This window comes from Malus domestica, chromosome 08 (genome assembly GCF_042453785.1).
Source record: "Malus domestica chromosome 08, GDT2T_hap1".
Lineage (NCBI taxonomy): Eukaryota > Viridiplantae > Streptophyta > Magnoliopsida > Rosales > Rosaceae > Malus > Malus domestica.
Genome location: NC_091668.1, coordinates 4,534,658 through 4,550,214, shown reverse-complemented (window position 1 = coordinate 4,550,214; position 15,557 = coordinate 4,534,658). Strand labels below are relative to the sequence as shown.

Here is a 15,557-nt window from a genome sequence, read left to right as displayed (position 1 = left end):
AGTTCCCATAAACAAAATAGTGAGGGTGTGGTCGGAGGCCAAAACAGACAATATCGTGCTACGGTGGAGTCGAGCCCGGGGATGTGATGGAGGCCCGAGTCGGAATGTGACAATTTTGAAACCCAGTTTAGCCCTAATGGTTTTTTTTCTTTTATCCCTAGTCCAACCCTAATTTGAGTGCTTGTAGCTAAATACGTTCATCTTAATTATACTTATTGCCGCTTAATACTACGGTCTAGTGGTATTCCTCTTCACTTGTAAGTGAGAGATCTTATATTCAATTTTGGCCAAAGATGAATTTAAATCACATTATTACTAGCGAATTGTGAGGCTAAGTTCATCCCCCTCATTCTTAACGTAGATAATATCAATTGTTAAAAAAAATTATAATATTTACTAGGATTAAAAAAAAAAAAGGGAATTCCGACTTTTTTTGTTTAATTTGTGCAACAAAATGCATGTGTGTTGCTAGTTTTGAGTTTTTGGTGTCCCATCTCTATCAGTGAAAACTTCATGATTGTTCACCTGTTTGGGAATTGATTTTGCTCCCCACAACCATCAAAAACTAAAGTTGTTTACTCTCATTATATGGTTTTTAACTTTTGATCAAAGTGCTTAAATAATGACCAAAGTTAGTGAGTTCACCATCATCAATTGTTTGAAACTTGAGACCTCTCCTGGGGACCATGATCAATTTTCCACCTGAACTAAAACTACTTTCCCCATTTCCTCAAATTCCCCGTGCATCGAATACAACTATAACGATATTTTAAATCAATCATGCACTAACATATGAGAAAGTTAAAACGCATAAGAGCGTAATTAACTTAAAATACCATCTCAGTGACTATCTCATTGTGATTTTCTCCCCATATTGACCATGTTGCGAAATTACCAGTTGAACAAGAACAAATCATTTTGTTTTCTGGGAAAATTCCCATTTAGACGACAAGCGCTTCTTTTACTGAAGATTGATCTGATAACCTGATTAGATATTGAAATGGACGGGTTTTGGCTCTGAACTTTTTCATCGTTATTGCACGTTACATAGCATTTGTCCAGGTAAAAAGTAGAAAACGATGGATTAATTAAGCAGTAATTCTTCTGTTCTTTCTTCCAGAAAACCAACTGATTAGGGTTTTGGTAAAAACATGCCACGTACGGAATTTGTGTGACCGCAATGATCAAACTTGCATTTTGGAGAACAGAACAGAGGCATTCACTTGAATTTCACACCAGAAGAGAGAGAGAGAGAGAGAGGACTACAAGAGTCAAAGGAAAGATCTTGATCAGAAGCAAAAGCAGTCAAACAAATGATGGTGTATCCAATCATGGTGGTGTATAGAATCTCATGAAGGAATAGTTTTTGGAAGAGACAATCATATTTGGTGCTCAATCGTTTCGTGACCCAACACTAAAATTTACAAGTAATCGATTATTTCAGTTTTCTTTCTAATTAATAGGAATTATCATTTATTTTAGCCTTTTAGGTGCCTCTTGGATCAAGTGCAAAGCATGCAAAAATATCCAAAAGGCAAATTGCTTTGTTGTAAGGGAGTAGGGAGTGAGAAAAGTCTGGAAGTGAGAGGTTTGGTGGGTGGCCGACTCTCCCTGCGAAGCCAAAATACTTTGAACCTATTTTCAAGCACATAACTCATATTGTATTGAAACGCCATCACGTAGTATAATTGGTTTATTCTATTATAATATATAAATTGATTATTAACCATAAAATGTAAACTTGTTATCTTAAGTGATTGTGAACTCTTCCCTCATATTATAAAGTGTGAGTTAAATAGATTACAGTTCTGATATCATAATAATTTTCATAAAAATGTCATAGCACCTAATCCGCACATACTGAATTTGATTATTTCTATCACATTAGGTATATCAACTTGTTATCCACTCATCTCATAGTATAAAGCGTGAGATAAACATATAACAGTTTTGATATCCCAATAATTTTCGTAAATGTGGCAACACTTAATTGACACATACTGAATTTGATTATTTCTATCACATTAGCAAGGTATATGAACTCCTTGTCCAGTCATATTATAAAGAGTAAGTTAAACATATTACAATTATGATATCGCAATCATTTTTGTAAACGTGGCAGCTCATAATCGTCACATACTGAATTTGATCATTTCTATGACATTAGGTATATGTCTCCTTCTTCATTTCTTCTTGTTTCCCCATCCAATTAATGTTCACATGGCTGGGCAAGTGCAGCTGTGCATGTTTAAATAAGTTGTTGACATATCCACATGGCGCTAACCGCACTTACTCTTTAAACTAATCCAATGAGATAAATATATGGCATGATAATCTCAGCCTCAAGCACTACTAATCATCTCTGTTAATTAATTATTTTGTCATTTATTCACGTAATTATCTGTTGAGTAGGCGATGGGCCAGTCAAAGGTTTCACCAAATTAATTCGGACATAATCTAGCAGCTTTGAGAATGCTTAAGAAGAAGGGCTGAATCTGGATACTTCACATGTGGAGGTTCGTCAACTATATATTACCTAATTTGTCAAAGTGTTACAGTGCTTGATCGAACATGTCATCCAGTTTTGTTATTGGAAGAAGGATCTGGAAAAACAAAACCGAACGTTTGAAAATATTGACGTAGTATGGAGATTGATTATCTTATATCGAAGGATAGAAGTCTGACCTAATAAAGCCATGCATTGTAAGAGCAAGTGACACACCCCGACCTAAGTCAGGGCGTGCTATCCGTCACATGAGAGTGACATAACCATGTGCACGGTGCGGAAGCAAAATTGATATAGAGAAATACGAGTGAATAAAAAGCAAACTACTAAAAGTACTAGCTAAGGTGCTAGTGCGAGATTAAGTGTGAAATACACAATCAAAGCATAAATAGCCTAAATGCAATCCGACTAGACAAGTACTAATTATACAACACCCAAAGGTGATCTTACATTTGTGATGTTCTGTCAGAACCACCGTCGAAATCCCCATGAGCCACCAAAGCACTTCAACCTAAAACCTAGACGGGCACAAAACGAAAAGTGTGAGTGGGCAAAAACAAAGCTTTTCAAAATCATTTAATTTCTCAAAAGTTCTAACCTCTCGCCGTAAAACTTGTATAATTTCCCAGAAGATATAATATATGCTATATCAGAAATGATGCTCGGGATGAAAATCCATAGAAATATACCATGCACAAGTATCTCAATCAAATGCCATAAGTAATTCAATTAAAACATATCAATGCTGGATATCATATCAACCGGCTCCACCTAACGTGACCTACACGGCTGAGTCTATAGCTCATAACTAATCTCAATCATATCAAATCCTGCACATGAGTCGGAAACACCTAAAGTGGCCTCTACGAGAAGACTAGGTGTAAAATAAATATGCCCTAATGCTACGATCACGTGAAGACTATACGAATGATCGCGGGTCACCTACGAGTTGGAACCACCTATAATGGTCTGTACGACAAGCATGTGCACCTAACTTGGATCCAATGTGAGCATATGGTGCGGGAGGTGAACATCACGTGAAGGACTGTGCCCTAACTCTGGGCGGGAGCACTAATACTCGGGTGCATGTTTATGAGCTCTCAATGCATCACATCATATCTTGCATAACTAAAGCGATCTCATATCTTTAATTTATGAACTTACCTGACACTTACCTATGCTTCCGCAGCACCAATCATAAATATATGCAACTACTAATGCATAAATAAAATAGGCAGATACTTTGTATGGCATTTCAAAATGTATAATCATTCAAATTCATTTTCTGGGAAAAATCTCAAGTATATAGGTATATACGGAAAAACAAAAAGCCCACTCACTGATATGTCGAAGGGTTGTAGCCCTTGAGCTTCGATTGATGGCACTCGTCCTCTGGATAAGTCTCACCTATATGCAAAATAACTAAATAAACGTTAATTAAAGCACAAACACAAAACTAGGAAATAACTTCTCATACAATGCTCAAATGGGGTGTTTGAATATACCACGGTGATCTACTCAACCTCATAAACATCCTCATATTTTTAAAATAATTTTTAGACCACCCACGCGCCGACAAGGGCACAACCAGACACGCCCTCACGCGCGGCCGACCCTGACGGAAACTTAACTGCCATTTGGAATATTCCGTCAACTTTGACGGAATATTCTTCTCCTTCTCCGTCAACAACTTGAATTTTCGCATGTTTCTGGAAAAACTTTAAAATGAAATTTGTCTCAAAATGAAGCTTAGAGTGAGTAGAACACATTCTTACCACTTTCAAGCCTTGAAATCCACGGAATCTCACCGGAGAAACCCCGAACACTCCGGCAACCTCTGCAACTTGATGAACTCGAGCTTCCCGGTGTCCAAAACACTTCAAAATTACTCCCCGAACTTCCTGAAGACGTCCTAAAGCTTCCTAGAACCTTAACACTCACTGAAAATTCCACGATCACGATCACATGAACAATGCTCAAAATCTGAGATTTCTGGGTTCTCGGGTTTTTGAAGGATTCAAGTTCTAAAAATAGTATGGATGTATTCCTGAGCTCACAAGGAACACGAAGATGGCTTCCAAAACCTCGATCTGTGCCTGAATTAATTGGTTCACGAGTTGACCGTACAATTGTACAGATAATGGATGAAAACCGAGAGAGGGAGTAGAAAGAAAGGTCAACGGGTAAAGGTATGGGTGTGTGTGGTCCTAGTTGGCAACAAAACAACCAACCACAAACTAGGAAAAATTTAGTCCTAATTGGGTCCAAACAATTAGGACTTAACATGAATTGGACCACTACCAAAACATATCACCCACAACACCAACTAACGTCCAAGGGCAATTTAATCATTTCACACCATCAATAAAAATAATTCGGGACGGCCTATGACAACAAGTCCATCCCTAAAAAAATGCTAGCACCCAGTCCATTTAATCCACTCAGTGAACAATGATAGACCTCAATGAACAATGATAAGCCAAATGCATCTCCACCCCTAAAAAAATAGCCTGGTCAATTATATTTTTATTATAAAATAATAAAATAATAATTATTTTATTTTTAATTTCTGACTTTATAAAAAAAATATTAATAATTTCTGACAGTTTATTTATTTATTTTATATTTTTTTGGCTGAAAAATCTGGACCGTTGATCTGAAAATCGAATGGTCCTCATTGTGCCACGTCTGTAGCCATTAATTTTAAATTTCAATTTTTTTTTACCGTTGGAAATCCAACAGCCTAGGACGGGCCATGTGACATCCCTATCAGATCGGTGAGTGCGCTTGCGCATGCTGGCCCCGCCTTGTGTGCCACGCGCGCCTAGTTGGGCATGCTTCCCACGCACTTGGCGCAAAAAAAAAAAAGGTGGCCTTTGACGTTAGGCTGACGCAAGCCTGACGTCAGATGGTCCGACTCTTTGGTCTATCGATTATGGGTCGGCCTATGGCCTGGCTTGGACTGGGTGGCAACCTATTAGGCTAGGCTTGAGTGTTTTAACTGGGTGCCGGGCTGTTTAAGGGGCTCGATGCCGGGCTATCAAGCCCCGATGGACTTGCTCTAAGGGATCTAAACCCGCCCGGAGTGAGCCTCCAATAGAGGCAAGTGACATCGGTGAGTCGTATGATGCGTAACTATCTCCTGCGGTTTAAAGATGACTCAGCTGTTAAAACCCTTTTGGTTTTAGGTTGGACCCTTTTCACTTAGTTTATTATATACGTTTAGCGAAAAGAATGTTTATACAGGTGAATGTACTTTAAACTAATCAAAACTATAATGAGGAAGATTTACGTGTAAATAGAAAGCACATTTGTTATGAGCGATGTGACTATGTCAACATCTACATGCATTAAACACATTTTATTTCTCTTTACTCTTAAAAAACTCTTTTTGGGTTGGAGCTTGGGGCTACAATTAACATGTACATAATATGGATACAAATCAATAATTTAGCACGTGGCAGCAACCTATTGGGCGATTCCGTAAGTTTATAGAAGTTCTTGCAAGTCATTGTTTGAAAAGATTTTTCATTGTGCTCGGAACACACGGAGTGGAACACTACATGTCAATATACAATTGAAGAAATGTTTTGTTTTGTTTTGTTTTCAAGTGTCTCTCCAATAGTATAATAATATGTGATATTCCGTTATGTATTCTTGATACACTAAAAAATCTCTCTGTTGTTCGATACAAGATCACATGATGTGAGAGCTAAAGGAAAGTTTTTTTCGTCACAGGCTGTTGGACCATTAGTTTGGTACTACTCTTTTCCGCCTATATAAGGTTGGGTTGAAATGGGTTAGGCCTAACTTGATTTTGGTCACTGGGCTTCTAAGTAGCCCTATCATTATTAAAAGGCCCAATAAACTCATGTTTGTAGTTCATAACCTCTAAGGCTTTTTCTCGTGTACACATTTAAGTTACAAATTTAAACAAAAATCGCTATATCTTTTTAGATTAAATAATTTAACGGCTTTTATTCATACGTATAACCTGAATAACATGCACTACAGAAATTTCATCATAAACTCACTGCCTACTTGTAAATTAGGCCTATTTGAAACGCTTGTTTATAAGGTACTTCATTTATAAGAACTTCTGTGTGGGAAGCACTTTTATTAAAAGCACGTTGAATTTTTTTAATATTTCTACCACAAACCATCTTCAAGTGGTTTTATTATCCATAAGCACTTTTACCATTTCTGAGTGGTTTTATAGTCTCTAAGTACTTTCATATTTTATTGTCAATCATTGTTGCTTGTTAGAAGCGTTGTTGTTATTTAAATAATTTTAAGGTATCTCAAACCGTTTTTGGTCATTTCTGAAGTAGTTTTGAACACGCCAAATGTTTTGTCATTTTGTTTAGTTTGAAGTAGTCTCTACTCAGTTGTTGCAAATATGAATTCATTCAACTTGAGGGCCACCCACTATGGAACCTAAACACCTAACGTTGACAATTTAAATTCATAAAAAATAAAACCCAAACCTAATATTTATATATATATATGGAAATTTAAATAGGAGCAGAATCTAAAGGGAAAGTACAACTTAACTCTGTTTTTTTTTAGCAGAGGTTGAAGTGTATTGGATTGGATTAGCTACTCTTAATTTAAGATTAGGGTTTCTTAATTTAAGGATTTAGGGTTCGTTAGGGTGGTAAGCGTGCTTAATCCAAGATTCAGATTCCCACGAAAAATAAAGATAACAAATTTGGGTGTGGACTGTTTTGTAGGGTATGCTTAAAGTTAAGGGGAATATTTGCACATGGTGATGGGGTAGGGGGAGGTCCTTCTGTTTTTTTCTACTCTGTTTAGGTTAACCTCTACACTCCCTGTGATCTTTCGTAGCCAAGTGCAGATTTTAATGTTAAAAATTTCGGAGACGGTTTAGTGGTTCACTACTAATCAATATTGATATTATCTCTAACTTAATCAGATGTTAAAACTTTAAAATGATAACAATGTTCGTTAATGTTGTAATTATCGTGAACTTAACCACCTGCCAATACAAGTGAAGGTGAGGTTCTATAGAAATAGATAATAATAAATAAATAAATAAAGACTTCTTGTGAACCCTTTTGTGTAGGAAATTGCATGAAAAAAAAGTGATTAGGACTTTCGTCTGGATTCTAGTCACTCTGTACTGAGTCTTCTCCTTCAAGTCTTTGTTAGCATTTATTTTGACTAGTTTTCTTAAGAAAATATGAAGATTTTAAGGTGGCGGAAATTAATCATGCTTATGCATTATGCACTTCAGTGCATGTGTGATATTCATCGATTTTCTTTCTCTCTAGCAACTAACAATTTAACCACTAACCAGGGTCGGCCCTAAGTATTAAGGGGCCATATGCAAAACTTAGATGGAGGCCCTTCATTTTTTTTAATGTTATATTTCTTTATTATTATTATTTTTAATTTTTTTCATCTATAAAACTAAAATATTACAAGTTACTGCAACAAAAATAAGTTGTTTGATCAGCCAGGTGTTTTTCTTTACCTTCAAAGGTCCTGAGTTCGATACACGTTGAATTCCTTTTTGTTATCTCCTGTTTACAAATTTGCAAAAGCTTAAAAAATATAACAAAACAATATCACTGGGATACAAACCCAGCACATCGGCTATAAGAAAGAAGAGCTAAACCGCTTGCGCTAGAACTACAAATAAGATTGTCTTTTGCATCTAATTATTTTATATGCATCTGTATACATGTAATGAAAATTTAGGGGCCCTTCCGAATTTTGGGCCTTGTGCGGTGACACCTGTTGCACACCCTCAGGGCTGGCTCTGCCACTAACACTATCGTTTAAAAAAAATGCTACACTTTTTTTCCCCAGAAAAAAAAAAGAAAAAGAAAAAAAACTTACATTTTATTAGGACATTTTAGTGCAAGTTCAAATCAAATTCAATATGGTCAATGCAACTGAATTTGATTTGCATTTACTGCCATTTCCCTATATTTCTTATGGCCATTTCCCTGCATTTTCTCAAGTTTGACACTTTTGATGATAAGCAACTCAAATAAAATATTGCTATAAAAAAACTCCGTGAGTCCGTGACGTAGTACAATATTACATAACAACGCTAAACATCCAATAAATAGTAATGTATCACGATTTTGTGTCTTTGCATCAACTGTTTATCGTTCTTTCAGTCTTACCCTTGACTAAGAAACTATAACCCGCTCTATCCAAGCATCTTTCCTTTTTTTTTTTTTTAACTAAAATACTTGTATTAGGCAGTGTAGGACAGTTTTGAAAAAAGTAACAACCCTACATTTTCATATGCCAAAATTTCTTGGAAATTCCACAAAAAAAAAAAAAAAAAAATCATCAGAAAAAACCTCACAATCACATTGATTTGAGGTCTAATTTGTAAAGATAAAGTACAATTAAAAGGAACGGTCGGGTACCTAAAGTACCAGCTGGCCATTTTAAAGCAGAAGACCAAGCAAGGAGACAAAATAAAGGATGACATCTGCCAAGCACTCGATTTCTATGGTTGTTTGATGACAAAAGAAAAAGAATTGGGTCACGCCTGTCTGATACTGTTAATTTTTATCAAAAGCATCTCGTTTAATCGTGGCGGAGGAAGGACGGGCGGCGAGTTTCTGAGTGTAATGGTCTTGACCTCTTCGGAGGAGGATAAATCTCTTGTACGCAACTATTATCAAAGAGCTCATTTAGCCTAATATTTCTTCATTTAAAAATAAAAAACATCTTGCTTTCTTTGTCACTTAACCCTTTAGTCCAAGTTTACTCCTTTCATTAGGCCCTTTAAAGGGAGGGGTTCCTTTTATTTTTATTTTTTTTTTATATGAGAATTAGTTGTGGGATTCATTCTACATTGAACTTCAACGATCCGAACCGTCTATTTTGTAAGTCTTGATTTGTAGATCATCCTTATAAAATTTCAATTCAATCCGAAATCATTTGATTATTTAATTATCACATGAAACTTCATTATTTCTCATAGAACAAAGTGTTCGTCAGTTTCTTTGAACTCAACTAGATGTCTCAAATACTTCCGTTTTGGTTAATATGTTGTAAGGATGATCTAAGATGTGCAACTTGAAAAATAAACGTTTCCGATTGTGAAAGTTAGATGTGTTGTGGCCCCACAACTAATCCCCATTTAAAAAAAAAAAGATTATTTCTTCCCTTAAAAACCTTCTTCATTTTATTATAAATTATAAATTTTTTTATATAAAAGACGAATTTAATACCAAATTAAGAATTTTGATTTAAACTCTACCGTTTAAATTACTAGGAATTTTGTCATGTGGCTTTTTGATTTCAAGGACCCCATAAATAGGAAAAAGGAATATGAAACTATGGATTGTGCAAATTGTGGCGCCGTTAACCAGATGGTTTTGTATCGTGTTGAATTGTGCATCTGGCGTATGGTATGAAGTGTCAGGATTTTGTGGCGCTCTGATTTGCTATGCAACTTGGATCCTGGTTTTCTTTACTAAATAACACATGCCATGTTTCAATCTAAAATTAGACTTCTAACTTACTCAGGTTTGGCTTAACTGATGTCAGCCTCCCTATGCATGTACCCACTACCTGACTAATATCGTTTGCCGTTTTTACCTTCACGCATCCTCGTTACTTTTTTGTTATTGATTTTCTTTTATTCATAAGATTTAACAATAAAAAAAGTAAGAGAGATGTGTGAAAAGTAAAAATAAGTGCCGATAGCATCACCCTTCTCAAATTTATCTAGATCGATAAATTTGTGACAGTATTCCAAGATGAAATAGTAATTAATTACGAGAAAAACAAAAAGTAAGGCCTTCCATTCTATAGTAGATCGGAAAACTGAGTATGGTTCCAATAATATAGAATTTAAACTTCTACAATTATAAGTGAGAGATCCTAGGTTCGATTCTCGTCAAATGCGAGTTTAAACCATATTATTGCTAGCACATTATGAGGCTAAACCCACCCCTTCCCCTTAGTGTGGATAATATCGTTTGTTCATAAAAAAAAAACTTCAACAATAGGCCAAAAAATTCGAATGCTTTGAAAGTGATTTTTATTTTTTACTTCAATATATTGAACTTATGAGTGTGATACCTACTCAATAAATAAAAAGAGAGAGAAAATAGGTAACAAATTATAAATAGATAAAAAAAAGGGAATTTTACGAAAAACTCTCGGTACTGTTTGTCACATCCTGGCCCGAGCCCTAACCACATCCCGGGCTTGACTCCACCGTAGCACGATATTGTCTGCTTTGGCCTCCGACCACACCCTCACTGTTTTGTTTATGGGAACTCCGACGAGAACTTCCCAGCGGGTCACCCATCATGGGATTGCTTTCGCGTGAACTCGCTTAACTTCGGAGTTCTGACGGAACCCGAAGCTAGTGAGCTCCCAAAAAGCCTAGTGCTAGGTAGAGATGAGAATATACATATAAGGCTTAGAGGATCCACTCCCTTGGGTGATGTGGGATGTTACAATCCACCCCCCTTAGAGGCTCGACGTCCTCGTCGGCACACTTCCGGCCAGGGATTAGCTCTTATACCAAATTGTCACATCCCGACCTGGGCCCCGACCACATCCCGGGCTCAACTCCACCGTAGCACGATATTATCCGCTTTGGGCCCCGACCACACCCTCACGGTTTTGTTTCTGGGAACTCGTACGAGAACTTCCTAGTAGGTCACCCATCATGGGATTGCTCTCGCGCAAACTCGCTTAACTTCGGAGTTCTGACGGAACCCAAAGCCAATGAGCTCTCAAAAGATCTCGTGCTAGGTAGAGATGAGAATATACATATAAGGCTTAGAGGATCCACTCCCCTAGGCGATGTGGGATGTTACATTGTTCACTTTAACGAAAAATCATATTTTTACACAAAAAAGTCAATCCTGGTACTATTCACTTTACCCTTTATTTTGTCCTTATCGTTAAAACTCAAAATTTTAAATTCATTTTCATTAGTTTTCCTAAAAAAAAGGATGGATCCCCACATTTAATATATAAAGCTCATGTATCAAACTCACACCATTATGATAATCGTGTAATACAAATTAAACTTTTTTCTTTTTTGAAAAACAATATTATCTACCTAAGGGAGTGAGGGAGTGGACTAAGTTTTACAATGGGTTTGTCATAATAATGTGGTTCAACTTCGCCTTTGATGAAAATCGAACCTAAGATCTCTCACTTATAAGTTAAAAAGAATACCATTAGATTATACAAATTAAACTTACAATGCATGATTCTTAAATATAAATATCACACTCACCAAAACACCGCAAGTTGTCTAATTAATTAAATATGAGAAAGTGGGATAAAATCATAAAAGCTATGATATTGTCCGATTAGCTCGAGGAATATGGAGTGATAGGAACTTGCATGACAGTAATAGAATCATACACTATGAAAGGAACTTACCTTGTTAGTCCAAGATAAAAATTAAAGAATAATTCAACTTGTCTAATTGTCTTTGTTCTTTTTATAAGGGATGTGATACTTACGAAGAAATTTTCACAACCAGTCGTTAATTAACTCACAACAAGCCCTAATATGCTACAATATAGTATCAAACTCACGTTATCATATCATTTTGTGTTGAACATGATATTATACGATAAGATACTTATGATCGTAATTCACTCACAACATCACAACAAGCCACAAATGTGACTTACTATCGAACTCATTATACATATATACAATCATCATGTTAGCTTAAGACAACATTTGAGACACTCCAATTAAGTAAAGATTGAATATCGCTAAACTTGTCTGTAATGTACACAAAATTGTTCTAAGTTGATCAATTTGGTCTTTAATTCACTCATAACAAGCCACAAATGTGACTCATTACCGAACTCATTATACATACCTAGAATCATCATGTTAGCTTAAGACTTTGAGACATTCTCCAATTAAGTAAAGACCAAATATCGCTAAACTTGTCGGTAATGTACAAAAAAGGGTTCTAAGCTGATAAATTTGGTTCTTGACACGCTTTAGGGAGAGACTTTGGCCATTCCAAATTTTGATTTCAAATTTCAAAGGGGCCAAAATAATGGCTAACTTCAAATATTCCAAATGCCCTTGCCTTGACTTTTATATGTGATCATAATGTTTGAGATTTAATAATAGATAGGAAGAATTTTCAGGGTGTACCACAAATCACGTAGCGTGGGCGTTGCTTCAGGCTTTTTATTGGCTTTTTCTTCCTCCTTGCCTTGCTTCTTCCTTCTCTTTTACTTCCCCAGTTCCCCTCCCAGCTGTGTAAATTAAAGGACTTCTATCATAAATGGTTTTTGAAATTGACCCGTCCATTAAAATGATTTTTGAAATTGGAAATTGGTGGATGTTGTCTTTGAAAATGAGTATTGAAAATCAACGTGATTCTTCCATCATAATTTCGTTAAAAATTCTGTGATCTATGATGATGTGGTACATAACTGAATTTTTTCAATGCTGTGCTGTAGAAGTACTCAGTCTGCAGACAATCGAATAGAAAATAGGTAAGTAATTCATGCAAAAATATGACAAATTTGGGAGGGGAAAAAAGGAGTATTGAGAAGATTTATTTACATGTCCATAATTAAAAAATAAATATACGTAATATTTAAAAGAAAAAGAATTACTATACTTTTGACACGAGTATGTCGACCAATCGGAAACCGTTCAATGTACAGTTCGCAGTGCATTTCTTCAACATGCGTGTGGATTTGTAACAAGTGGTTTTTCTTTTCGAGTCGATCACAATTTTGCATGTGCGTAGATTTTTCTTATTTTCTACTTTCAGCTGATAATTTTGCATACATTTAAAACGATGATTTTGATTATTTTGAAACGGCTCGTTACAGTAAAATAATGTTCATATTTACATTAATTTTTTTCGTCTGAAACTTCTTTTTCGTTATTGAAAGCAAGCAGAAACAAAATCATTTTAATACCGTTATAATACGCACTAAACAGATAATGAATCGTATAGAAATCTTCGGATTTAATACCACATCAACATCCACTACTTGTTTTAATTAAATTAAAACGTTGTGATCCATTCTAATTGTTAATGCTAATGAGGAAGTACAAATAGAAGACTCTTTTTACATGTGTTCGTTGAAAGTCCAATATTTCTCTGTGGAGTCCGGACGGTCTCTGTTTTCCCTACCTTCGTCCCTCCCAATTCCATCTGTGAAATCTCTGACAGACCCTTCCATCCCTCTCTCTCTCTCTCCTCCCAATATTCCACCATAAAAACCCCTCCCCTTTCCACCGCCTCTATCCATCTCTCTCTCTCCCCAAAAAAGCACCAAAACCCTTCAAAGATTCCCTTAAAACACAATCCAACACTACAATCTAAGTAGGCTCTAAAACCTCAGCACCCAAATGTCCCGCCACAACTCCTCCTCCGCTTTTCCGTCTTGCTTCCGCTCCTCCACCTCCACCAACCGCCGCCTCCCACCACCGTCTCCGCTTCCTCCTCCGCCGCCCAGCTCCGGGCAACCCAACCTCACCACGTGCCTCTACCACACAGACCTCGCCCTCTTCTCCCTCACCTGGTCCCGCTCCTTCCTCGGCCGCTCCCTCCACCTCAACCTTCTCCGCCACTCCTTCGATTCCCCCCTCCCTCCGTCGCTATCCTCCCCTTCTTTCCACCTCCACATCAAGCCCTTCCTCTTCTGGAAGAAGCACGGCTCCAAGAAGCTCTCCCCCAACATTCTCCTCTACTGGTACCTCTCCAGAGCCCGGTTCGGCTCCGGACCCGAACCCCAATCCGGGTTCTACATCGCCGTCGTCGTCGACAACGAGATGACCCTCCTCGTCGGCGATTTGACCCGCGAAGCCTACGCCAAGACCCGGGCCAACAAATCAGAGACCTCTCAAATCCCAATCTTGAAACGAGAGCACGTCGTTGCCAAGAAAATCTACACCACGAAAGCCCGGTTCGGCGGAAAATTGCGGGAGATCCGAATCGATTACGGGTCGAGCGCCGACCCGACCCGGCTATGCTTCAGCGTCGACGGCCAAATTGTCCTGCAGATAAAGCGGTTGAAGTGGAAATTCAGAGGGAACGAGCGAATCGAAGTCGACGGGACTCCGGTGCAGATCTCGTGGGACGTCTACAACTGGCTTTTCGAGAGCGACGGCGACGACGGCCACGCGGTGTTCATGTTCAGATTTGAAGAAGACGAGGAGATTAAAGAGAACAATTACCAATTGGGTCATCTGAATTCGTGGAATTTCGGGATGAGCGGGATTGAGTGGCGAAAGATGGGGAAGAGCTTCTCTTCTTCGTCGGTATCGATGTCGTCGGCGGGTTCTTCCGGCGGAAGCTCGTCGGTGATGGAGTGGGCGAGTACGGAGGAGAGCGAGCTCAACGGTGGTCCTGCTGGTTTTTCTCTGCAGATTTATGCTTGGAAAAGGTGAAGTCCAATCCAGTCCAGCCCAGTCCAATCCAATTTAATTCATGAAACTAGTACTATAGTGTGTTTGAGATGTTAAATCTTGGTGGGATTGGATTATATAATGATATTACTGATTAGCTAGTAATCTCTCACTAACCCATTTGTTTGTTGAACATAAATCGAATAAATTCCGATTTAATTGAAGCATATATACAAAATTCGTATATAATTAGAGCTAGCTAGTTACTAGGCAAGTAGAAGAGAAAACCCAGCTGGTTTTTTGTTGTTGATTTTTTGTATTGGGAGAATTGGTGTAATATTCGTACTGTTTGTGTAATGAAGTTTGTGAAAGATGAAGAAAAACATAAGCATTTGCTCGCCCATCATGCTATTAGCTCAAGCGGTTAAGAACGTTTATTCGTTTAATGCAGTTAAGAGCGTTTATTCGAGGTTCATTTGTTGGAAGGAAATTCCCACTCAATGTTTGGGACTTTTGATTGTTTTAGTGGTTTGGACGTTATTTTTCAATTCACTACATCTCGATTAATAGTTTAAGTAGTTGAAAGAGTTTATCTGCTAAATGCAGTTAATAGCGTTTATTCGAGTTTTATTTATTGGAAGGAAATTCCTAATTATTATTTTATGCGAAGTGGTTGATTATTTTGAGT

General features: G+C 37.3%; 1 protein-coding gene across 1 annotated transcript; it reads left to right on the top strand.

The window, feature by feature from the left end:
- The first annotated feature begins 13,517 nt into the window (after window positions 1-13,517).
- Window positions 13,518-15,272, top strand: LOC103440754 (uncharacterized). The gene has a single exon (XM_008379453.4). The coding sequence runs from the start codon at window positions 13,871-13,873 to the stop codon at window positions 14,909-14,911; it is 1,041 nt and encodes a 346-aa protein (XP_008377675.3). The 5' UTR covers window positions 13,518-13,870; the 3' UTR covers window positions 14,912-15,272.
- The last annotated feature ends 285 nt before the right edge of the window (window positions 15,273-15,557 follow it).

Bases quoted from the DNA above. Each gene is read 5' to 3' on its own strand.
- LOC103440754 (XM_008379453.4), top strand. From the start codon at position 13,871: ATGTCCCGCCACAACTCCTCCTCCGCTTTTCCGTCTTGCTTCCGCTCC.